The following is a 26,954-nucleotide window of genomic DNA, read 5'->3' on the forward strand; positions in this document are numbered from 1 at the left end:
AGTTATTGGTCTTTCACTGGTTGTAACTATGCACAGTCCAATTCTAGGGACTTCATAATGGGAGAGAGAGCAAAAGGAAAGGCTCATTAAGTAAGAGGAGAAAGAAGGCTTGGCTCCCCGCTGTTGCCACAGGCTTTCCACTGTTCCCAGGGTGCTGCCCAGCCCCACCCCGCCACCCTTCTGCCCCTCGCCCTTTTAGCACCTCCCTCTGGCTGCCCTGTATCCCATTCTGCCATAGGTTTCTCCTCTGTGCTCTAGTATGCCTGTAGAAAAACAATCCCTAAAGTCCTCAGTTTCCTAAAAGGTTTTAGGAGAGTGCGGGGAATTCTTGGAGAGCTGGAAAGTTTGGCTACAACCAGGAAATTCTGAGTTATCTAAAATTCTCCCACCTACTCATCCTAATAATGAGAGGATGCAACACGGATGCTGTGATGGTGTTGGTGATGGTGATGATGGTGCTGATGGTGATAATGGTGGTGATGGTGGTGGTGGTGGTGGTGGTGATGATGATGATGGTGGTGGTAGTGGTGGTGATGGTGATGGTGGTGGTTATGATGGTGGTGGTGGTGGTGGTGATGGTGGTGGTGATGATGGTGATGATGGTGGTGGTGGTGGTGGTGGCGGTGATGGTGGTGGTGGTGGTGATGGTCGTGATGGTCGTGATGGTGGTGGTGGTGATGATGGTGATGGTGGTCGTGATGATGGTGATGGTGGTGGTGGTGATGGTGGTGGTGGTGGTGATGGTGGTGGTGGTGATGATGGTGATGGTGGTGGTGGTGATGGTGGCGGTGGTGCTGATGGTGGTGTGGTGGTGGTGATGATGGTGATGGTGGTGATGGTGATGATGGTGGTGATGGTGATGGTGGTGGTGATGATGGTGATGGTGGTGGTGGTGGTGGTGGTCATGATGGTGGTGATGATAGTGATGGTGGTCGTGGTGGTGGTGATGATGGTGGTGGTGGTGGTGGTGGTGGTGATGGTGGCGATGATGGTGATGATCATGATGGTGGTGATGGTGGTGGTGATTATGGTGATGGTGGTGGTGCTGGTGATGGTCATGATGGTGGTGATGATGGCGATGGTGGTCATGGTGGTGGTGATGATGGTGGTGGTGGTGGTGATGGTCATGATGGTGGCGGTGGTGGTGATGGTGGTGTTGATGGTGGTGGTAGTGGTGGTGATGGTGGTGGTGATGGTCATGATGGTGGTAATGATGGTGATGGTGGTGGTGGTGGCAATGATGGTGATGATGGTGACGGTGGTGGTGATGGTGGCGATGATGGTGATGGTGGTGGTGGTGGTGATGGTGGCCATGATGGTGATGGTCATGATGGTGGTGATGGTGGTGGTGATGATGGTGATGGTGGTGGCGATGATGGGGGTGTTGGTGGTGGAAACCATCTCCCATGTGAATTCCTTTAACAAAGGCAAGTTACAAGAATCTGAATAGCTGTTCCCTACAGATGGAGACATGCACATATTAGGAGGTGAGAGAAGTTGAGAATGGGGAGATGAGGCTAAGAATCCAGATTTTCAAATTCCTGAATATGTACCTAGTGACAGGATCAATCTCCCGAGCTGGTGTACAGTACCCAACAGCACCCCCTGATCCAAGTCCACTCACTGAGGGGAGGGTTTGGGAAGGGTTTACATTTCAGATGATGCAAAACACACGCTACCTTCAGGTCTAAGTGTAGGATGTACATCTGATGCATGTGTCTTATCCCCTCACATATCTGCCTGGTGAACAGGATGGTATCAAGCTCGGTCAGATTGTAGTTGTCATCAATGATGCGGTCGAAGAGCTCCCCTCCGTCCACACTGCAGGGAAAGAGGGGGGCGTCCTGAGTCACGACCTCCTGATGAGCACGTCTTTCTCATGTCTGAGCCTCTCTGACCCTTCCAACAGGTGTGTGGGCAGCTATGTCTCTACCTTCTCAGTTAGATGCCTCTTACGTTGAAGGCCCTTATTTGAGCCACCATCACTTTCACAGATGGAAAGTCTCAAAGCCCTCTCATCCAGTGGCTACAGCTCTGGGATGGGTCCATCTCTGCCGTCTCCTAATGCATATGGAGGATGAAGAGTGTGCTAAGAAGGCAGGGAGAGGGATTCCAAATACCACGGGAAGGTTAGACTGATTTCAGTGGTAAAATGCTTCTATGTGGCTGATGCTGGATATTTTATCATCCAAAATCCCCATTGCACAGTGATAAACAAAACCCAAAAGGGGGGCTAGGGGTGGGGAAATGATGTGAATCACAAACACCGATTCAGTGTCAGAATGACTCACTTTCTAACTAAACACTTACTACGTTTTTATAAAAGTAATTTGAAACAGAAGCTTCTTAGCCCTACTTATAAGAGTTTGACATGAACTTTGTATTAGCAATTAGGTCAAAGGTGAGATGCAGTTCAAGATTCACTTTCCTCCAGGTTACCCAGAACAAGAGTTAAGCTGGGGTTTTGACAGTGCAGCTTGGAAATAAAGCTAAATCTCTGTTGTCGTCCTGCTACTTATCAACAAAATCTCACATGGAGACGTCAATTCCTGAGTAATTTCCTTCCCGAAGTTGATGAGATTCTGACACATGCAAGTCAGAATCAGGGCGCCCCAGCATGGTCCAGCAGCTCCGAGGCAGGACAGAGCTGCAGCCGCGTATAAAGGGGCCCTGGTTGTGTGTGTAGGTTTGGGGCAGTGGCGGGGGACATACTACTCCATGACCAGGACGATGTCGTTCTTAGACTCGAAGGCGTCGTAGAGCTGGATGAGGTTCACGTGGTCCAGCTGGTTCATGACGTTGATCTCATTCTTCACTTCATCCTGGGAAGAGGGAAGGGCAGGTTTAGCGCTGTGAGGACAACATCCAGGTGGGGTCCACACTGCACAGCCCTTACCTTGTCCTTCATGCCTCTGGTCTTGATGATCTTGGCCGCCAGCTTCAGACCTGTGGCTTTCTCCTCACACTTGTGAACCTGGCCGAAGCGCCCCCTGCCGGAGAAGAGGACGAGGCCCAGCATGAGGGTCTGTCCCCACCAGGGCCCTGCTCCAGTCACTGCCCAGTGGACAATACAGCTGGCCGGCACCCCTCTTTTTGACTTTGAATGAGCAAGCCTGTTATGCACGTGCTGTAGCCAATATCTCCTAGAACAGGGACTTCCCTGGTCGCACAGTGGTTAAGAATCCACCTGCCAATGCAGCGGACACGGGTTCGAGCCCTGGTCCGGGAGGATCCCACATGCCGTGGAGCAATAAGCGCATGCGCCATGACTACTGAGCCTGCGCTCTAGAGGCCGCGAGCCACAACTACTGAAGCCTGCGCACCTAGAGCTCATGCTCCACAACAAGTGAAGCCACTGCAATGAGAAGCCCCGCTCACTGCAACTAGAGAAAGCCTGTGCACAGCAACGAAGACCCAACGCAGCGAAAAATGAATGAATGAATGAATGAATGAATTAAAAAAAAAATCTCCTAGAACACGTCAAGTTCTGATACAGGCCACTGGCATCAGAATTCCCTGGGGGGCAATGTCCCAGCCCTACTCCAGCCCTACTGATGCAGGAAGGCCGGGGGAGGCCCCAGAAGCTGCACTTTCACGACGCCCCTTGGGTGGTTCATATGCACCCTAAAATTTGAGAACTTCCGTCATAGAAAAAATAGAGCCTTTATGAATACATATGAATGTAACAAGCTAGGCTTCGTAAGCATATGAGTGATACAGGCTGTAGGTCAGGCATATCAGATTACTTTTGGAAACTGCATATAAATAAGTAAGAAGTAATAACAAAATTGCATATAGACACATTTAATCAAAATACGTATTACATAATCACCTGTGAGATTTTGTGACAGTTTAGCTTGGATATAAATTTAAATATACTTCTTCTTTTTTAATAAATTTATTTATTTTTATTTTATTTATTTTTGGATCTGTTGGGTCTTCGTTGCTGCGTGTGGGCTTTCTCTAGTTGTGGCGAGCAGGCTTCTCACTGCGGTGGCTTCTCTTGTTGCGGAGCACGGGATCTAGGCGCGTGGGCTTCAGTAGCTGTGGCACTTGGGCTCGGTAGTTGTGGCTCGCGGGCTCTAGAGCGCAGGCTCGGTAGTTGTGGCGCACGGGCTTCGTTGCTCCGCGGCATGTGGGATCTTCCCAGACCAGGGCTCGAACCCGTGTCCCCTGCATTGGCAGGCGGATTCTTAACCACTGCATCACCAGGGAAGTTCTAAATATACTTCTTAAGACAGCTTCTTTCAAATATCCTCACATACCGAAATGCACACTCAAGAACAATCTTCAGATTTGACTTGCTTGCTGTGATGCCCGATTTAGTGAAATAACTGGAACCCACGTGCCTGCCTGTGTCGCGCTGGCCGCACGCAGGAGCGGAAGGAGAGCTCCCCAGCGTCGTGGCCAGAAGCCCACAGCAGAGGGAGGGCTGCCGCAACGGTGAAGGGGTGGGAGTCGGGGTGAGGGCACCGCGTCCACCCGACTCAGCCACGCTCCCTGAACAGAAGCAGATGGGTCCGTAAGCACAGCCAAGTGTGACTTCAATCCCACCCAGCGGCCCAGGCGTGGTCTCTTTCCTGGAGCTCATGAACCTACAGCCCCAGGCGCTTCAGATGTGGCTGTTCATTACGAAAGGGCTTGTTTCTTAATTAGCAACGGCCCCCAGGACAGCCTGGCCCAGCAGCGGTGCCACATCACTGTTTTGCTTTAGGACTACCCCGTCCGTCTCTCTGGCCTGGTTTATTCTGCAAAGCCTTGAGTGATGAGGTGACCTCACAGGGTCCCTGCTGGTCCACCAGGCTGATAACCTCATGCTAACTGAACGGGGTGAGCAGGGACTCTAATCCCCCTACAGGCCACGGGGGAGATGAACCCCAGGAAAATTCAGGGGCCTGACACCGCATGCAGGGTCCAGGGATCCTTGCCATGGTGCAATAGCTCTGCCCAAAGTGCAGGATGATTTGCTGCATCTTGACTCTCCTACTACTGAGGAGGTCCACCTGCTGATGACCTCTTTGCGTTTTGAGGCAAACGTACACATCTGACTGTGTTCCCCTAACTTACTTACTGAGCCCAGAACAGGGGGTGATGGGCAGCTGGTCCTGCCTGCAGGATGACAAAGAAGAGCCAACACTGCCCAAAGGGGCAGGAAGGAAACTCTAAGAGTCACTGACAAACCTCGACCGGGAGCACGCGCAAACCCTGGCGGTTGTTTCAAAGCCGCTTCTGCAAATAACTTCTCTCCTTTAGAGAAACAGTCTCTGGCTTGCCACCCAAGTATCCCTTTCCCCTCAGCCCATCCTCACAGGCTGAGGGGCCTTCGCCACAATGGATCAGCCGGCCGGCCGAGGAGGAGGAAGTTCAGGTGCATCCGCGCGACAAAGGGCAAAAGGTAAATGGGATGGGGAGAGGGGGGAGGGGCTTTGCAAAATCAACCTCACCCCCAAGGACCACAGGCAGGAACGCGCTCTGTAGTAGCCACGCGGGTTTTCCCTGTGTTGGTAAGTAAATATCTATATATTTGTATAAATGTTCTGTTTTCCTCTTCCTATTTTACATGGATATGCCGATGGGAGTCAACTGAATAATTTAAGCCTTAAGTTCCAAGATCTCGCAGGGTGATTGTGACTGAAGAAGGAACTTCCCCCAGTGATGGACCTGCCCCCGATAGACTTGACTCTTCCTTCTTCAGGGAGGTGTGGATGTCCTGCCAATAAGTCCTTCTGAGAGGCAAGTAACCGACTGAAATACAGTAATAATAGTAACTCATACGGTAACAGCACAAACGGAAACCAACAATGACAAACACGTGCCATGAGAAATACAGTGTTCGCTCATTTCTACATTCTGTTCCTCGGCTTTCAAGCTTCTAAACCTTCTGGGGACTCACTCCAGACACGACAGCACAGGAAGTGAAGTAGATGTTAAATGTGGAGGGTAGTCACCACATCAACCTCTCCGGCATCAGTGACGATTTTCAGAAATGGTTAACATCTCTTAAAATGTTTGCTTATGATGTGTCCGGTTCTCTGGTTGAGACTGGCAAACACTTATGAAATTCTCAAGATCCGTCTCTTTGTTCATAGCAGCACTATTTACAATAGCCAAGACATGGAAGCAACCTAAGTGTCCATCGACAGATGAATGAGGAAGATGTGGTACATATACACAATGGAATACTACTCAGCCATAAAAAAGAATGAAATAATGTCATTTGCGGCAACATGGGTGGACCTAGAGATTGTCGTACTAAGTGCAATAAGTCAGACAAAGACAAATTATCATAGGATATCATTTATAGGTGGAATCTAAAAAAATGATACAAACGAACTTATTTACAAAACAGAAACAGACCCACAGACATAGAAAACAAACTTATGGTTACCAAAGGGGAAAGGCGGGGTGGTGGGGGGAGGATAAATTAGGAGTTTGGGATTAACATGTACACACTACTATATATAAAATAGATAAGCAACAAGAACCCACTGTATAGTACAGGGAACTCTACTCAATATTCTGTAATAACCTATAATGGAAAAGAATCTGAAAAAGAATAGATATATGTATATGTATAACTGAATCACTATGCTGTACACCTGAAACTAACACAACATTATAAATTAACTATACTCCAATATAAAATAAAAATTTAAAACATGAAAAAGCAGTACAAAAACTAAAATAATAAAAATAAAAACACTTATAAGAATTGAAACAACAAAAAAAGACCTGTCTCTTAGAAAGCACTCTTCTTTCTTCTTTCGTCGAGAGAGTATTGAAGCTGAGCGCTACTCACCCTCCCAAGACTTCTGTTCTGCTCACGGTGTAGAAGCTGTTGACGGCGGCCTGCTTGGCTGTCACGATGCGGTGATCAAACGGCGCAGGCGGTGCCCAGGCCTCGTCTGGAGGTGAGAGAAGGGCCGCGTGAGAAGCGGCCCGAGGGCCAAGCCTGGGCCTGAGTGCAAATGTGCTCATTTAATAATAAAACACAATGGGCCACCTGTTTTACTTCTAATGATCCAGGGAATGTAAGTTTTCATTTCATGTTAGGATTTATGGCTCATGAAGGTGACGCGCAACACCTTTGAGAAAGGGTGTCAGGGCCTCTGAACCGTGGCATCTATCTCCCTCAGGGCAGCTTTCAGAAACGTCAAACAACTGAAAATCTCCAAGCCCTGTACAGTCCAAACAGGTAATACTTCCAAACTGGAGACATTTGAACACAAACCCCAGAAACTGTTTGACCCATTTTTTTAAAAGCACCACTGATAAACTCCATTATTTTCTTTAAGGCACAGAGAAAAAGATGAAAACATGTCATTGACAGTTTTGATATTACTATATATGACTTTCCAAAATATTTTAGCCAGTATTCAAGACACATTTAAGGCACACAGATGCATTTTTCCTGGCTGAAATAAAACACCCAGTAAAACTGGCGAAGTATATATTGTACAGCTCTCAAATTTCTCCCGCTTTCCACCTTCCAGCCTAAGCATCTAACCTCCAGTCCGGCTCAGTTCTAAAATACATAGTTACTCACTAATATTCTTCCAGTATCCTTTTTACTTTTCCATGGTTACTGCTGTTAAAATTTGCTTGCCGTGAACCTATTCATTTCCCCATTTATTCATTACTTAAACATCTACTGCGTGCAGCTTCTTACATGTGTACGAAGGGTACAAAGGGTACAAAGGGAAGTGAGTAGATAATAACTTTGCTTTCAAAAATTTACATTTATTCAAAATGTAATTCTTGAGCACTTATCTTGAGCTAGGTACTTTGCCAAGTGTTCATATTTTTTAAGATTCAGATAATATAAATCTCTGGGCAATTGATTTGATGGGGGTATTCTCCCTTCACACCATAAATATGCTGAAAAGTGAAGAAGGTAGGAAAGAATTCTCTTGGTGGCATTCGTCTCTTCAGACCAAAAAAAACCCCAAAAGTGATTGAGTTATGAACACAAATGGCATCAATGTGGCATGACGTCTCCTTCAGGCTGTTAGGCTAAGTGAAATTTAGTCGGAAATGTTTGCTGGAAAGGTTAGGGAGCTTTAAAGGGCTGGAACAAAAGCCGTTTCCTACCCAGGGGGGTCACCAGATCTTGCTGCCTGGGGGGTCTTTGCTCCAGGGAACCCCAGGACTTTGTCTTGTTGGTCCCCCCGGCGCCTCCGGCTTCCTGTGTCCTCCATGTGCATCTGTCACCTGCACCTGCCGCATCTATTCCGCTCTTCTTGTCCTCCTCCTGGACCAAGCTCACCTCCGCCCCTCTCTGCTTACTGACGCCCGAGGGTTCTGTTGGATCAGAGTTCTGCAAAACAGGTCCTGTAGCTGACTTTCCTGTGGTTCGGGATGTGAAAATAGCTTTTATGCTGCTGATACACCTGGAAAATAAAATCCAGCCACAGCTCTCAACGTTTCCAGGAGAAAACTTTCAGATGGCCAAATTTCTGAGCACTAAAGCTTCCTCAAGACGATGCTTTGCTGCAGGGACGTAAGCTTCGTGATGGGGAGTTGGCGATGTCAGTGTTTGGGGTGAGATGAAGCAGGATGTGTCCCCATCATCCCAAGCAGCACGGTTACAGGCGGAGATGACCAGCATCCCGGAGACTCTCCCTAACAACCTCACAGTGACCCCAAGTTAGTCCACTGACCCTTTACAAAGGCAGTCGTTTTATGACTCCCTAACTAATTTGATCTTCATTTTTCACTTCCTTTCCTTAAAGAAGATAGAAGTGACCACGTTAAAGCAAAATCAAAGGAGCGATGGTCTCTGAATAATAACAGCAGTGAGAGTCAGCCTTTACTGGTGAAAGAATTGACCTAATTTAAGTTTCCCAATAGCTCCAGACCTTACTAAAAACATCTCTGCAGTGATGGACTTTCTTAGTAAACATTAGTGTTTACATTTAATTCTTGGAAAATTAGACTTCTCTACAATTAGTTTCCAAAATACATTAGTTAAGAATGAAATAAGGGGAATTCCCTGGCGCTCCAGTGGTTAGGACTCCATGCTCTCACTGCTGAGGACTTTGGTTCAATCCCTGGTCAGGGAACTAAAATTCCACAAGCTGCGCGGGGAGGCCAAAAAAAAAAAAAAGAAATAAGAATTATGTCTTAAATCCCTAAAAAATACCACAGACGTTTGAATTGGGATGCTCTTTGTTCCAAACAGATTCTGTGGCTCTTCATAACGTAGATTAATTCATTTTAGCTGGCTATATAATTGCCTGAATTTATATGTGAAACTTCACAGTTGATGAAGAATCATTCAATAACCTACTGTGTACTCAATCCTCACAATATTTGGGAAGCAGCCAATTTATACATCTGATCAATGTGATCAGTTTTCAGTTATCGATCTTAGGAAGGATGTGCTCTATACTGCTAAAAATAAGAAACTTTTACTTGATATTTAAAAAATACTGGATGTGATTACTACTAATCATTATATCCATCTATCATTTGGTAGAAGACTTAGAAAACAATAAAATGCCTGAAAATGTCACAGGCAAGAAGAAAAAATAACGGCAAGAAAACGTGGCCAAGAAAAATCCACACAGCTGGGAAAGTGGCTTCTACACCACTGCTTTAAAGAGTCACTTCAGTTACCCTTCGATATGGACTTAAATTGCAACGGCGCATAGATTTGCAGAAAACGTCAGCTGTGGAAGCACATGCTTTAAACCCTACCTTTCATAGGATTGACCACTGTCAGTTCTATAAACACACTGCTCTTTATTTGAACTCTTGTCCAGCACTGTTTCATCTGGAATTTCGGATTCTCCTTTTTCCTTAGCTTCTCGGTCACCAGGCTTTTCCTGAGAACGAAGCCCGTTTTTCTCTTCTTTGAACACTGGCCATTCATTTTTATCTGCAGAGCCTTGCTTATCATCCCCAGAGCTATTATTTTCTTGTCGGCTCAGTCTCTCTGGGCATGAAATGCCTCTCCCGTCTTCGCTTTCTCTTGGCTCTGTGGAATTTCTTAGAGCAAAATCTTCTATTTCATCCTGTGGTCTTTCTGTATGAAATGCGGCGAAACTTCTCTGAACTAGAGGCAGGGGTCTTCTAAGCCTGTTTCATGTTGAGCTTTATTAAACGTTTCTTTCTCAGATTGTTCTTCTGGGAAGATCTCTCTAAAAGCCACCATAGGACACAATGTTTTAACGGAGGACGCATGTGATCGGTGTAATTTTGGCTTCACAGAATGGCATCTCTATACAGGCTTCTCTTTATCAGCAGATAAAAGCTTTGGGGAAGCAAAGTAGGAGAAAACGTGACCAATGGACTGACAGCTGGGCCCCCAAAGAATTTCTAGTTTGTAACTAGTAGGACCCAAAGCCAATCAAACAAAGGTATTCAAACAGCACTTCACCCAACACAGGGCATCACGAACATGTAACTTCCTCTGAACAAGAACAACCTCGCGACTTGTATAACAGAGCTTGACCCACAAATATCTAGTCTTATAAAAAGGTTACCTGTGGGAGGCGCTGTCCTTTTGCCTTTGGCTGGTGCTGTTTCCTTCTGGCCGGGGTGTGAGCACAACTGCTCCTTAGCCTGTGGGCACACAATTGAGTAATGAGTAATGTGACTTACACATCACATCAGGCTCTCTCGACCTCAGCACTTCTGACACTTGGGGCTGGAGAATTCTTTGTTATGGGGAATGTCACGAGGATTATAAGACGTTTAGCAACATCTCTGGCCTCTGCCCACCGGAAGCCCACAGTACTCTCCCCCACCCAGGTGTAATAGCCAAAAAAAAGCCTCCAGAAATTGCTAAATGTCTCCGGTGGGCAAACTCACCCCATATTGAGAACCATTATATTACACAATTCAAACACAGAAAAAAATACCAAAATAAATAGTAATTTAGAGGGCAGAACAGCCTGAATTAATGAAGGCCTGTACAGACTATAGTATTTGAAAGCAAATGACCTCACTATTTTAAAAGAAATTTTGTAAAACTCTGGCATTGTTTGTAGAAGAAGGTCCATCTTCATGGATAGATAAAGGATATTGTAACGTGTTTGTCACCCTTGACCTCTGTTTGTATTGTCTTGATATAGTTCACATATAAATCAAATAAAAATGAGAGGCTATATGTGAGTGGGTTTTGTAAACCAGAAAGTAGGAGAGTAAAGTAAGCTTTTATAAAAGGGGCTTCTACATTGCTGAGAACAGATGGCCCCTTTCTAAGGAGATAAACGTTCTTCTCACAGTCCTGGTCTCTCTGAATTAGCTAAGCAAACCCTTTTAAAATACCACATAAAAGGTAAACATTAGCCCAATCCACCCAAATTATCACAAGTTCTGAAGTTATACGTTATAAGTTAATGAAATTGTTTGGATGTCCAAAGAATCAGTCTTTTTTTCTTTGGAAAGAGAGTAAAATTTGCCTGAGGGTGACTTGCAAGCATGAAACACCATGTAAGTGCAGGTCATAGATATCAAGACAAATTATAAATGTGCTTTTAAACAATCCAAAGGGCAGTCCCATAGGTTCAGAGCATTTCCATTTTTCAGATAAGGACCTTCAAACACAGAGGCATGTTTAGTAAATCTGCAGAAAAGCAAAATTATAGATTAGAGCCCAGGAGTTGGGAACTTTCTCTTTTAAGTGAAAGGGCAGGAAAATGTCCTTTAGTTTCCCTCCTCTATACTTGCACAGCAATCAGCACATACTCCCACCCCAGTATAGACTGCAACATTTTCTTAAACATTTTTTCTCATCAATTTCCCACTAGATTATAGGCCTCAAGTGGGCAAAAAGACTGATTCATCTTTGAATCCTTGGCACTTAGCCCAGGGATATAATGATGGTGGAGGTGATGATGGTGTTGGTGATGATGGTGATGGTGGTGATGATGGTGTTGGTGATGATGGTGATGGTGGTGATGGTGGTGATGATGGTGTTGGTGATGATGGTGATGGTGGTGATGATGGTGACGGTGATGGTGATGGGAGTGATGGTGATGGTGGTGATGATGGTGTTGGTGATGATGGTGATGGTGGTGATGATGGTGACGGTGATGGTGATGGTGGTGATGATGGTGATGGTGGTGGTGATAATGGTGATGGTGACGGTGATGGGGGTGATGATGGTGATGGTGGTGATGATGGTGTTGGTGATGATGGTGATGGTGGTGATGATGGTGACGGTGATGGTGATGGGGGTGATGATGGTGATGGTGGTGATGATGGTGTTGGTGATGATGGTGATGGTGGTGATGATGGTGTTTGTGATGATGGTGATGGTGGTGATGGTGGTGTTGGTGATGATGGTGATGGTGGTGATGATGGTGATGGTGGTGATGGTGGTGTTGGTGATGATGGTGACGGTGATGGTGATGGGGGTGATGATGGTGATGGTGATGATGGTGATGACAATGATGATGGCTAATATATACTAAGTACTGATTACATACCAGGCACATTTCTAAGCACATTACATTATTAATCGCTTGTTCCTCATAGCAACCTTTTGGGATAGATACTATTAGCCCCATTTTATAATAAAGTTGGGTAATTTCACAGGGTTATATAATTCAGAAATGGTACAACCAGGATCCTAACTCTGAACTACAGCTGTACTGTCACTCTGAAAAAAGAAATAGAAGCTTATAGGCAAGGTATATCTTTAATATTGATTGGATATCTACCATACAGCCAGCACCACAGGAGACAAGAAAAAAGATTAAAAGAGAACGGCATAAAATAGAAACAAATTAGTAAAGAAATAAATATTTATTGGTCAAAAGATTAGAATAAACATGGAAGAGAGGAGAGGAAGAGAATTTCACTCCAATTTTGAAAATGAGTCAGATAAGATAATTTAACAAATTTTTAAAGATATTTTATAGCTTTGTCTTTCAATGCTTCTCTTTTGCAGTGAAAACCCCTGGTGGACAGGCATTTTTCTCCTGGGTTTATTCTGGGTGGCGTGAATGTGATGGTAAAAGCAAAGGTGGGCTTAGTAACAAAAACTGGTGTGTCAGTTAATTTCAGTCTATCAAAATATGTAAAATTGAGAATTTGGCTGTAAGCCTCCAGGCGTTTGCCTCCAGGGACGTCTCAGTGTCCGTGGTGGGTGCCCACAGGATGTGCTGACGCTCTCTGGGTGCAGTGTTCTGATTTGACCAACAGGAGAACTATCAATTCTGAGGAAGGTAAGAAACAAGCTTCCAAACCAGACCATTTTTTCCTTTAATTATATATCAGATATGATTCACCATTTAGATAACGTAAGAAGGTCTTTATTCATTGCCACAGGCTATCATATTTTCATTTCCCTAGGTCATACTGACATCTAGAGGAACTTTGAACTGAAGAGTTCCCGAAAAACAGAAGACGTATTTCTCCTTTTCTGTTTCTGGACAGCGACTTCAGTACGAAGTTCGTTCTTAGTGTTTCCAAGTTATATGTAGAAGTTGCTAAAATAGGAAGTACAGGTGTGTAAGCACATCTTGTTTGTTTTCCAAAAAGAAACGTATTCTGTACTGATTAAAGAGGACTGGTCAGTGCTGGAAGCATGAAGCTCCTGGAAGGATTGTGATCACGGTCTGCTAAGGGATAAAAAAATCAGGTCAGACACCGTGTCCTTTGCTGAATTCACGCTGATGGACCAGACGAGCACGAAGGCCACATTTCACTCACAGTCACTCATTAATTTGTTCACTTAATCATTACTCATATATTTGCACATGGATTCCTTTTGTAACCATTTCCCCATTCCTTTTATAATATCAGTGGATTTAGAATGACTTGGGGAAGAAAGGGGATTTGGCCCAAATACCCAAGTATTCAAAACACAGTTCTGCCCTCTCTACTCTGTCCCGTTTCCGGGCTGGTGTCCTGAGTGGGCCTGTGCTCCCAAGCTTGTCCAGCTAGTCTCTGAGGGGCATGGAGGAAATGTCAGAACTAATTTCTATTCTTTCTCCATTCTTTTCAAATGTATATTTTACTTATGTTTGAAAATATGTATTAGTAATATTGAGCACATATAATTTATGTCTGTAATATGTGAAATGTTTATAAAAGTATGTATACATGTATTGCTTATCCATTTATATCATTTATAAATACAGTAAAATATTGCCATATGCTTTAAAATATTTTGCCAATAGCAGTGAACAATCAAAATACTTCGGAGACCATTCCTCTAGATAACACTATTTCTCACATTCTGCTTTTCTGAAATATGTGCTTTAGAGAAGAATCATTGTAATTAGCAGGTTCAAGGGCAAGTACCTAATTAGAGCTATCAGCTCAATTCTTGCAAACTCTTCCCCACCTTCTACAAAGTACTGCTTTTAAGAGGTCAGGATTCGTTCTTCAGATGACCTTTGTGACAGAGTAAACCAACTGCATGCACTTCATACTCCTGTCTCTGTTGTAGTTTCGCTTGTTGCCGTGGAATCGAGACCCTTAGAGGAAGCAACACGGGTGCACAGGTGTGTGCCGTGTACCACCAGCCCAACACTAAAACCCTACTTTTCCTGAGTGGTGAGATAACCAAAAGCGAAATTAATTCGACTGAACAACTTTGCCCAATCCCTCTTTCATGCCCATTCAATAAAAATCTATTTTAAGAAGCAAGCCTGAAATGGCTTTGAAATAACAGAAAGACTGAGATGGTTGCTACCTTCTCTGGACGGTCCTTTCCTGGGTTATGGCACTGTCCCCAGCCCAGGGGTACAGACCTTTCCCTGCACCTCTTCTTCCCCAGCACCACACGAAGGGTCAGGGTTCTAGAAGTGCCTGGTGAACCCGTGTGCACGAAGGAAGAAGTGCTTTCCGGACTGGTGGTCTCATGGCGAGAACATCCGTGTGTCAGGCTGCATCTCTGAAAAGCCGGACGGCCCCAGGCACCACCTGACGCGCACCCTGCCACTAACTCACATTCTTTGCGTCACTTAGCTGATGTTAAGTGACATCCACAGCCCTGCATTTGGGGACTACAGTTGCTTCAGAAAACTGTTTTCTTAACATCACAATGGGACACGACTAAACTAACCCCATAAATCCTGAGCTGAGGGTATATTACTGCTTATGGAGATGCCAAGATGAACACGTTTGGTAATTTTAACATTATGCCTTAGAAATACAAAAGCAAAATTATAACAACTGTAATGACCTTGTTAAACTCTGATTAGAATCCTCGTGGGGAAGAGAGAAAAACAGAGGCTAAAAGAAGACAAAGAGAGGAATTTTCAGAAGAAACATTAAAACCGTGTTTCCTCGCCTGAGCATAGAAGATGACTGTAGAGATCACTTGTGAGAGAAATCTATTTCTCTTCATCCTCAGGGCACACTCAGATTCCCTGGGCATTAAGGAGAAAGCTCCCTAAAGTCCCTGGCTGATACAACCCCCTTTGTGATGTGCAGGGCCTGGTAGGACAGGATCTGACGGAGGCAGGAAGGCAAGTGCTGACCCTGACCTCAGAGCCCAGCGGGTGCACCCTCCCCAGGCTGCGGAAAACATCGGGGATAATCAGATGGAAGACTAAAGCCTCTTGATGTGTCCACAATTCCAGGGACAGGCTTCATCCAGAAACCAAGGAAATAGGACTCCTCACGGGTGTATGTCAAGAAAGGGCCCGGAATCAAAGGCATTGGTTCAGGAAAGTCTAATCGGAGGCTCTGTCAAGGGAAGAGACGCGGGCAATTTTGCTTTCATTTGATCGTAAGATGCGTGGACAGTTCCATAAAAAGGCAGCACACTGCACAGGGGGCAGCGCCTCCAGCCAGAGAAGATGGATGGGGACCAGCACCGCTCAGAGGTACTGGCAGGTTACTCCTCCCTGACCACAGATTTTACTTAATTTAAACACACTTTTGAGTCTTCTTATCTCCACAACCCCTGCTGCGGCCAAGGCCCCGTGGCCATAGGTGGGTGCTGAGCAGGGCTGTGCAGACCCAGGGTTACGAGAGAGGCCGGCCCTTGGTCTGCCCTGCCCCCTCGGGGGCCAGGCTGTGGACCAGAGCCGCAGGCTACTGACAATATAGGCCTCCTCCGCTCTCCTCTCCAGCCTGGCTTTGTCGATTCAAAAGGACTGGTTAGATTTAACCTGGAGCAAAGTAAAAGTCTTCTCCTAAAGATCCAGTCACGTTGGGTACTTGGATCATAAGGATTTTATTTTCCCTCGTCTCACTGCTGATGGATGAGCTCACCTGAGACATCTCATACCAGATTCGTATTTTCTGATTTCCTACCCACCGCCATCTCTTCTGTCTGCCCCGAACAGGGAATGCTCAGCCCTCCGACTCGTACCTGCTCTTTTCCCACAAGCTGCCCACGAGACTCTGCCTGGCAGCCCCGTGCCACCCCCCTTCCCCACCTGCCCAGACTCTCCCGCGCTCTGACCTGGTGCTTCCCAGCCACCCGGGGTGGCGGGACGGCCGGCAGCGACCAGCGCCCGGGGCCCACCGGGGAGTCTCACGACCCTGCCCTGGTGGAGCCTGGACACGGAGGCTGTGGGGCCCGCACGGACCGTCAGGCTCTGCCGGGTTTGGGGGCCGCGGCTCGCCGGCCCCACCCCTCTGGCTTTGGAGGCGCTTTGGTCCCTCCCGGCCCGGGCGGCCCCACCAGAGTGTGGAGGCCAGGAAGACCCCGGGGAGGCCGGTTTCTCGTGTTTCCCTTTATCCCTGCAGCCTCCCACCCACCTTCAAGGGTCTGACCCTCCCCAGGGTGCACGATTACCCAGCAGACCACTGTCTCCCAGGGGCACGTGTGGAAATGGGTCTGGGGCACAGCCCCGAAGACCACAGCCCCTAGGCTGACCTCGGGGGGCATCGGGGTGGGGGGAGCCAAGAAAAAGCCCGCGCTGCCAAGCACCCCTCGGGACCCTCCGCCTGGAACCTCCGCCCGGACCCTCCGCCCGGGACCCTCCGTCCAGCCTGCTGGTCAAAATGTAGTCATGGCCAGTGATTTAATTCCTCCACCAAAATGGAGGTGAGCAGAGGAGGGGAGACTCAGGCTGAAGTGGAAGAACACTACCTTCCAGGGCGCAGAAGTATTTACACACTCCACGCAGAAGTGTGTCTGACACCCCGAATCATTGCAGGCCTCTGCCTTCTTGGGATTCTGTCCCCAGAATAGAACCTGGCACTTCAGACCGGGCGGCAAAGTCACTGAGGAACGGCGGGTGTGCGTGTGTGTGTAACCAGTTTCAAACGCAGGTATAAATGGGATTAGAGCTCCTTGAGGTTCATTTGATTAAAATGAGCCTTACTTCGTAAAATTCCTCTCTTATACCACACAAGACCCGACCTTGGAATGTTTTCACATGAAGTTTACTACGTTTTATCATCACCTAATAAAACTCTTTGATTTCTCCCCGCTGCAGACAGTTTTGTAAGGATTCGTTTCACACGGTGTTCTCAGTCTGTTTTTTAATTTTTATTTTAGGTTCGCTTTTATCACTCCGTCCCCTGTCTCCTGCTCCGAGTAAGCGGTGGGCGGTTCAGCCCAAGCCCCCCACCCCGCATGGGCCTTCTTGGAGGCGGGCACCTCCCGGGGGCCCAGTGTTCCCCAAGGGAGGGGCTGTGTGGTCCCTTGGTGGTAAGGGAAGTTCAGAGGTCTGAACTTAGATTCACTAAACGAAATATTTAACCTCACGTTTCGCCTTTCCACAGCTTCCCCAGGGCAGCAAATTTTGAAAGCACGTTACAAAGCAAAGTGGCTTTCAAAGGCTATCTCTGAAAAAGAGTGAGAAGCTGCAAAGCTCTTAAAAAGTCTCTGAATGTGGAATGTAATACAAACTCTGTAGATATAAACCCATCTGTTATGACTATTCCCAAACATTTAGTTGCCTGGTCCCTTCTACTCAAAGTAGGTCCGTGGCCAGCACCCCCAGGGAGCTTGTTAGAAATGCAGACTGTCAGCCCCACCACACCCACCGGATCAGAACCTGTGCTTTCACCAATCCCGCAAGGCTCCCGTGAATGCTAACATTTGAGAAGCGCTGGCCTAGGTAACACACATAATGACTTGGTGTAAAGAAACTTTTCACAAAATATTCATCACGGCCTCTTGCATTGATTTGAATCTTGCCTCCATCCACGAAGAGCGAATGTCACACTTGGGGAAGCTCAGAGGGGGGCAGGAGGGAAAGGGGCGGAGCCAAGACACAGCTCGGCTGGTCTGGAAACCAGTGGCCTTGAGGGGCGTAGGCGGGGGAATCCAGCACCGTGCTGAATACTAGTGACCTTTGCAGAATGTCCAGAATCTTGACACCGACCCAGGGGTCCTCACAGGGACTCAGAAGAGAATGCCAGCCTTGATATCACGTGCCGAGAACTGTCCACTCACCTCTGGGGTCTCCACTGATGGCGGGAGCTCTGGCCACAGAGAAAAGCAGCATTGAGGTGCGAAGGTCCTGCTACAGACTGAACGTCTGCGTCCCTACAAAATTCATATACTGAAGCCCTAACTCCCAGGATGAATGTATTAGGAGGCGGGGCCTTTGGGAAGTGATCAGGTTTAGATGAGGTCCTGCGGGTGGGATCGGACAATGAGATTAGTGTTTTTATAAGAAGAGGAAGGTATCAGGGTCTTCCTCTGTCCCTCTGCCCCGTGGGGACACAGGGGGAAGGCGGCCGTCTGCAGCCCGAGAGAGGGCCCTCATCGGAGCCCGACCGTGCTGGCCCCCAACCTCAGGCCTTCAGCTTCCAGAACTGTGAGAGACAAACGTCAGTTGTTCAGGCCGTCCAGGCCACGGCATTTTGTTACAGCCACCCCAGCTAAGACAGGGACAATGAAAACTGTCACAGTGGAAACTCTAGAGAATTAGGGATATGTTCTGATCAGCTCCAACCTGCAAAGAACACGGTTAGGATTATTAACACAAGTGCTATAACTTGGTTATAGCAAGCTATCAACTTTAAAAGGAACAAAAGTAATTTTATTTAGCCCAGTTCTTATGAAACAAAACTTTAGAAGCACACAGACAGCACACGGCCTCTGATACGGTCTAGTTGCCTGCGCTTTTACTCCTAAGGTAGCCTTAAACCCTCACTTTACGGAGAACTTAAATACCTTACTGAACTCTTGGTGTTTTTATCTCACTGTCTTTTGTCTTATTGTGGACGTACGGGAAACTATTCAGCGGGCACTTATACCAGTTATTAAAATAGGGAAATGCTTCAACACTGGTTGGTAAATAGTGGATGTCTTGTGACCTCCAGGGGTCCCCCCCAGCTCCTGACCCAGCTGCCCTGCCAGCCTCTGGACCTTCCTAAGACCCAACAACTCGGGAGTCCGTACCTGGCGGGGCGGGAACCTCTGGGTCCCTGCTCCGATGGGCGAGTGACTGAACTCCCAGTTTTTCAACTCAGTCCTGTACAGGGAACAGGGATAAAATATGAGTGCTCCCGGCCACAAGAGCAGACTCCTGGCTACACAATTTTCAATATTCGAATAAAGGCTTGTAATTTTATTTTTGCTACCCCTACGAGTTATCATTAGTGGGAAATTGGAAAGTGTGCCTTGACAGTCAAGGGGAGAGCCGTGGGCGATGAGTGAAGAGGACGCGGGTGTTTCTGCCAGCACCCCCTTTGCTGCCTTAGGCCTTGGGGCAGTGGTTCTGCAGTTTACTAAGCTCCTGCCCCAGAGAGCCTTAACTAGTAGCTCTGGGTTGGAGCCCAAGAACACTTTTCACGAACTCTGTGATTCTGATGTAAGTGGTCCAGGGGCCATACTTTGAGGAACCATAGGGAATTCCTACTCGTTATTCAACACCGTACCCAAGAAGGTTTCCCGTTGTGAATTCTCCCTTGAAACACTCCTTCCCTTAGCCTTATACTGAAAGAGGAATCAGTCCTTCTTCCACGTGTGTTGGCTGTGCATCTATCATGCATTTATCATAGCGACCCTGCCTAGACACCTCGGTATCCTTAGCGTCTAACTCTGTGCTTGATCAATTGATTAATTGATCAATCGATCGATTAGTAAGTGGGGGGATGCTGATGCCAGACGGTATTTGCTGAGCACCTCAGTCACCTGTATAAAATGTTATCTTGAGGGATGACCTATTTATTATATCCTTTATTACATCCTCCTCAGTATGAGGCTAGACGTCCAGCTCCCAGGCTCCTGGGCCACCTAGAAGTCCCCACGCTCACGTAGTGGGCTTTGTGGGTCTGTACCTCTGAGAGAAAGCCCATGCTCTGCTCAGATCGTTGTGTCACCAGTTATGTATCATTTTACCACTTTCTCAACAAATGTCTCATACCTAATAAAAATCATTTGCTTAACGTATATATTTCAGATCTATTATTCATACCTCTGTATTGACCGTAACTCCCTTAACATGCTTCAGAGACACTTAATGAACACTTCCGGTGATGGAAAGGAGAAGAGGTTAGAGTATCAGCACTGCTACGTTTTACTTCATTAGGATTATGAAACAGTTTTGCCTGAAGGCAAGAGTGAGCAGCAGCTATTTCCTTTGAAATGTCTGATTAAATTTCTTTGTACATCACCTAGCTCAACACTGGAATAGGTGCTAAGTCAATGCCTTTGCCTTTGCCACTGAAGTCCTTCACTGTGTTTGCCCTGGGATTAAGGAGCCAGCCTATACGTTATTCTAATGCTCCTTCAGCTCTCCAAGTCTACGATGCCACAGGATCTAGACTACAACTTGGTAGAGTTAAAGGGCACACTCCAAATCTTCGTCTGCTGGCACGAAACCACTTCTTGGGGGCTTTTTCAAGTACCTTCACCCTTGGAATCTATCTCCTGTTGCGATGATGGTTTAGTAGTAACCAGATGCCTGTGTGGAAATGTCTTTAGGGCAGATCGTAGAAAGTAGTGTGCTTGTTTGTTTGGCTGCGTGATATTAATTTTCCATTTCTCAGCTGGCGGGGCGTTGCTTCAATGGTGTTGGCTTCTCCCCACTGCATTAGGCCCTGTCGACACGGGGAGGGGGCGGTCTCTTGGGAACTTTATCAACGGAGGCCCGTTTCCCCCTCTCCGAGGGGAAGGGAGTGTGGTGGGTTAGTCCTGTTTCTTCCCCAGCATCGCTCAGAGGCAGTGATGTGGGGATAGGCTTGTATGACGCGCACGTCAGCTCCTTTGCAAATTTGTAGTCTCGGGCAGCCTTGGCAATGAGCCTGTCCTCCTTCTTTAAACAGGGAGCTTCATTCACTGATTCAAATAAGAATAACAGTCTCTTGTTTGCCAAGGTGAGAGACTGCTGCGTCAATGAACAAAACCAATACAAGCGAAAAGGTAGCATTTTTCATTATGGAAATCAGCTCTTTATCTTCTACAATAGCTGAAGGCAGAACCAGGAGAAATAGGAAAAATCAGCTTAGACGAAACATCACAGGTTTAAATTAGATTTTAAAAAGAAATTAAGATAATGGAAGTAGTTTTCTGCACAGTCAGGTGGGTTAGATACATAACTGTTTTGTATTCCCAACCACACAATTTACCACAAAAGAACCCAGTATTTTAACAGTTCAAAATAAGACAAAGAAATAGAAAACTTACTAAATCATAAAATCTATTTAGAATTTGAAGAGACTTTCAAGGGCATGTAGCCCGATCAGCTCAACCGAAAATGAGAAAAAACGAGATTCTTCCCAATTCCACCCAATTATAGGAGATTTTAATAATATTTGAAACGTTTCTGCTAAAAGGGGTGGCTCTGGATAATACTGGTGGTTCTTCCTACAACACCTTCATCCTTAAAAGTGTTAACAGGGCTTCATGGAGTACAGACTCTGTCCTCGTTTTCTCTCACTAAACATCTACCCACCACAGTACATATTCCAAATGTACACACAGTTCTCAATATCCCATTTGTTATTACACAGTAGTTTTCTGTGACTTTTAGAAGAATAGGCAACTATAGATGAATTTATGTTAGGAATTGGTATAAGCATAAGCATTAACCTGTGTTATGGTATCGGTTTGCCAGAGTGAGAAGGGCATAGGTCAAGTAAACTTTAAAGTGCCTATTTTTGTTTGGAGGAAAAGCCTCTCAAATAAGACACGATAATGGACAGGATTAAGGAAACTCGATTAGCACCTGCAGGAGGTATCTAAAGAGAGTCTCTAGGCTTGCACTGGACAGGGCCTGAGGACGAGGAGGGGCTGGTCTGCTTTCCTTGGCTTGTTGGGGCCCCGCCTGGAATTCCCTGTGGGTTTCAGGAGAGCAAAATCCTGTGTCGTGTACTGCCATAGGAAGCACAAACGGCGCACACGTGCTCACCCACCTTCCTGGAGACCGTTTGCTAGACTACGCCCAGAACAGCAGTCAATAACTAAGTGCCTCCGATGGGGTGACGGGCGGCCTCGGCCGCAGCACTGCACAATCACAGCTGCAAGGTGCAGTCGTGGGTATTCCAAGAGCAGGACTGCAGTCCGTTTTCAGTTACGGACCTCGTATAAAACCGTACTCCATCTACATTCCCTCCATTCAGCTGTGCCCCCCTCAATGTGCCTAATGAACTCTTTCTTCTTTGTGAACCTGACTGACACACAAAGGTAACCCCCTTAGGTAAAAGTCACGAGCAAAATGCTCATATAAAACCACGGGGGCCGATACCTGTTTGCTCTTTTCCTCTGTTAACTGAGAGGCACGGCATGCTTCATGCTCACAGGCTAGGCTATCTCGTCAAATTCCAGAAAATACATCTAAACTGTGAAATGAGAAGCTGCTAAAAGAAAAAAAAAAAAAATAGAAGTAACTTTTTCCAACTATTCTGGTCACATCTCATTATTTTCATGTATTAGAATTTAGGCAATAGTCTAAATATACTTGAATTTCACATTTAACGAGACCAGTTCAATTTGGCATTTAACAATCACTGTAAAGTTTTTCATTTTGATTTAATTCAGTTATAAGCAATATATTTTTCAAACTGACCTCATTATTGGTGGAGTACATTTACACAAGTATATAACTTACTATAGCAACATCAGTCAAATCTGAACATGAAAGTTTCGTTTCTTTACGTGCTATTACTTTGCTGTTGTTCATTTTCTATTCACTCCCACAGAATTACTCGTATTGGCACCAACTTTGCCTATTCAATAGAGAAGTAGCATTATTTAAAAATATAAGTTCAGTTTCCAGGTAGATGTTATAAAAAATATTAAGTACTTTTTATGACTTCTAGTCTTAGTTAGTATCACCTCAAAATTTCTTCTCTACTAAAAGTTATGACAATTAATGTCAAAGTCAAATGCAGGGTTTTTTTCCTTTTAATTTTAAAGAAAATGAACCAGATGAGGATTACAACTCCTATAAAAATCCACATTCTATAAAACGAGGACTCCAGCTGCAAAAAAATCCTCAACTCAAAATCCTAAAATCTAGGGGTTTTTTCAAGTGATTAAGTAACTAAGACTAGTTTATATTATAATACGGATATATAATTTTTAGTGGAATAGCATACCATTTATATGCATTTCATAATCATCCATATTTTTATTAAATCTTGGTCCCATCAATACTGATTTAACCAAATTTACGTCTGCAAAGTGTACATAACCTTTTCCCCCTAGATGATCTAATATCTTTATTAAAATTTAAAAATAAGAATTTTGATAGAATTATCCTAACCCTATATGTAAATATACTTCCTCTAAACAATGTTTTATTTTAATAATTAATAATGTTAAAATAAGTTTCCTTACTAAATTCAAGTACTAATCAAAGAACACCAGCTCCAAACTAAAAAAAAACTTGGGAAAGTTGACTGAATCTATAAGCATACTTGTGCTTAGAAATAATAGAAATGTGTTCTTAGGAGTGATATTCTTTGATGAAAACTCTGTTTTTTAAATTTGCCTTCAAGCATTACATTTTGTTACCTTCTCTTTCAATAGTTTTTCAAATCATTTTTTCAGAGGTTACCAAAGAGTTGATCTTTTCTTAATCAAAGTTTAACATCACAGATTTGCCATACAATGTAGCCTTTGTCACCATGACTTTTGGCTGTGAAAAAAGGAAAAAAAATCACATCTCACCTTCCCATTCCCTCCAGTGACAGCACAGAAGGAGTTGTCCACTCTCAGATGTGCTGTGACCTAAGCCATCAGTCTCATTAGCCTCAGGTAGCCCAGGAGTTAATTAGGTACTAAGATGCTCAGGGATTCTGCCAGCTCTCAGCTTCTCACAGGGCTGTGTCTTGTTTATATCCAGGACTATATGTTCCTTCCACTTAATATTTTGGCTTCTTACTTCGTACTCCAACTCCAATGGAAAGTTCTGGTCTCCTCCCCACCCGGCTCCCTCAGTGCAGAAGTCTTTATTAAGACTGGGTTTGTCTTCTGGCTGTGACACCTCAGTATTTTCCCTACACAGCTCACATCCTTGAAAACACTATCTGGTTTCTTTCTAAATGAGCACCTCTGGTAGGGCACTTGTAAAAATATCTAAAAGTTAAAATCTAAAACCTCCCTTTGTAAGCCATGTGCCTCTCAGGTTTCAGATGATGCCCATTCTCTTAGACGATGCTTTCACCTCATCCCATTAGTGGTCCTCATGATTTACGCGTGATCAGGAACTGAGAGCTGTTTGGCATTTCTTCCTGCTTTGGCCTTCATCTACCAGGCTTCTCCGTCCACTAGTGTATTTGACATCTATGAGCATTGAGCCCTGGTTTATTCTCCTTGGAGAACTCACCGACACTTTCAGCTAAACTCTATACAAATGATCTCAGAATTCTGTCTTTAATCCCATAATCCCAATGATTGCTAGATCTCAACATTTTGCCATGCTATAAGGCTTTCAAACGGTACAAATCTAAAATAAAACCCAACATCTTATGCCTGCATTGGCTTGCCTTCGGTGATTCCAGGCTCTGTCAACAGCGCTGTGACGATCTTAAGTGTAGATCTGCCAGGGAGCCCCAGGGTCCAGCTGAAAACAAGCCAGGGCCAGGCCTGAGCCTTGCACTAAAGTCCCCCATCCTCCCACCGGTACAGCCCTCAGAGGAGGCTCACCGACCTTAGACCCAAGGCCATGGCAAGCTCCACCGTGTAGGCATGCGACTAGTACCAGGACTCCAACAAGTGAGCACAGAAAAACAAATGGGAATCCAGAGGAACACTGCTGTGAGTTCCAAATGGGAGAACAAACCCTGAAAGGTCTGCTCGTGGTGAATAGGGCCCCGATGCTAAGCCTGGGTCCCAGGGTGCAGCAATAGTCTCTAGGGCAGAGCCCAACAAGGTCAAGATCTAGACTCGGCTCTGACACACACAGCGAAACTTGAAATGGGGACCAGTGAAGCCTGGTCCTAATGTCTGGGGTCTCCTTGGGAGATGGGGCGCTCTAGCCTGGGGGCTTGGGTGTAGGAGGCTCACATGAGAACTCAGGGTGCCCACGGGGGAGCTACACATCTGAGAACCATGGAGAGGTCAGGATCAGCTTCACGCAATGGCCTGATGTACAGAAAGGAGCCCAGGGGCTGGGCAGAGACACTTCATTTCCCAAGAATTCTACTAGGGAGAATTTCCTAGAATAAAGCTCCTCTGTCTAAGGAAGGGCAGAGAGGTCAAGGCTGCCTAGCATTTCCTGCTTCACCCCAAGCCTGTGGGTCCACTGATCCCTGAGGTCAGCCTGTGGGAAGCTAAGGGCCAGGATACCTTGGAAAGGAGGCGGATGCTTACAACTGAAGGTCCTGAGAACAGGTTCAAGGTCGAAATGCACATTACAGGGCAGTGACCTGCAACCCCAGCTGCACCATAGAATCACCTGGAGAGCCTCTGAAAAATACCAGCCCTGGTGTCCCATTCCAGGCCAACTGTACCCAAGTCTCTGGAGTGGGACCCTCACTTCAACATTTTCTAAAGGCTTAGACTTGTCAGACTTAGCAAATGAAAACATAGGATGCCCAGTTAAATTCAAATTCAGATGAACAACAAATAATTTTTTAATATACGTTATGTCCCTTACTAAAAAAATCATTCATTGTTTATCTGAAATTCCATTTTAAGTGGTGCCCTGTATATTTTCTGGGGCAACTCATGTGAGTAATGTACAGTCAAGGCTTGGGGACAGCTGCCCTGGGGTTAGCCTGCCAAGGTCTTAGCCCTCTAATTTGCAAAGTTTGTCTTACGTGGAAAGTGGGTTCTGTCACAGCCGAGACTCTCCTGCGAGGTTTATGAACTAGGGTTTAATTCACCAGACTTCAATGGTGTGTGCAGGAGACAGCCAGGGTCGACAGCAGGGACGTAAGCAAGACAGTGTCGCTGTCCTCCAGGGACTAGCCGTCCAGAGGTGAAATAAAATAATACATTATTTCCTATTAAAATAAGAAATAATTTCTTTAAAATATTTACCCAATTAGTAACTGACCATGTTGACATCTCTGTTTATGAGAGAAGTCAATTTGGAGCAAGACTTACAGAAATAAAACCTTTTAGATGGAATATCAAAACTTCATTCTTAAAAATTAACCACTTTGAAATACTGATTTAAAGCTTCTGCCGTCTATAGGTTTTCTGGCACCGAAAGCCACCTCCAGGTTCGGAGGATGCCTCACTCCTGCAGGCTGCTCTCAGCTGTGGAGGTGGAAGCTCCCAAGCCCTGGGGTTCCTTAGGAGATTCGAAGCACACCTTTTAGTGTTCTTTAAAGATGGAGTTTAAAATGTTGAACAGGATGACGCAAGGGACAAGGGGCCAAGTCATAGCACAGACTGTCTTACAGTATCTCATAGTAGCACAAATACTTTGTTACTAATAACGTCCCAGGTACTGAAATCTGCCAGCCTTTCATTTTCCAGATCAGAGTGGTAAGTTTATTCTCAGAATAATGTCTCTTGCACTGACCAGTTTCCAGGTGTGTTTTCTTGAGTGGGAGGGACAGCGTGGACCTGTGGCCAGTCTGCTGGACTGTACGTACCCCGCACACAACCGTGGACACAAGTCCAGGAGGGGAACAGCCATCCTCCACATGTGCCACAACAGAAAGCAACTGAGGACCAC

The 26,954-nt window shown here is 45.7% G+C and overlaps 1 protein-coding gene across 4 annotated transcripts in view; it reads right to left on the bottom strand.

Annotated features, from left to right (window-relative positions):
* Positions 1-26,954, bottom strand: part of MYLK4 (myosin light chain kinase family member 4) — a 91,366-nt gene that overhangs the window by 12,993 nt on the left and 51,419 nt on the right. For all 4 annotated transcript variants that reach the window (XM_036868089.1, XM_036868090.1, XM_036868087.1 and 1 more), the window contains 5 exons: positions 10,488-10,566; positions 6,800-6,905; positions 2,897-2,990; positions 2,713-2,822; positions 1,680-1,821 (listed from right to left, as the gene is read on the bottom strand). In XM_036868089.1, the coding sequence (XP_036723984.1) occupies positions 1,680-1,821; positions 2,713-2,822; positions 2,897-2,990; positions 6,800-6,905; positions 10,488-10,566 (531 nt within the window). The remainder of the gene's footprint in view (positions 1-1,679; positions 1,822-2,712; positions 2,823-2,896; positions 2,991-6,799; positions 6,906-10,487; positions 10,567-26,954) is intronic.

Source organism: Balaenoptera musculus, chromosome 11 (assembly GCF_009873245.2).
Source record: "Balaenoptera musculus isolate JJ_BM4_2016_0621 chromosome 11, mBalMus1.pri.v3, whole genome shotgun sequence".
In the NCBI taxonomy this organism is placed as follows: Eukaryota; Metazoa; Chordata; class Mammalia; order Artiodactyla; family Balaenopteridae; genus Balaenoptera; species Balaenoptera musculus.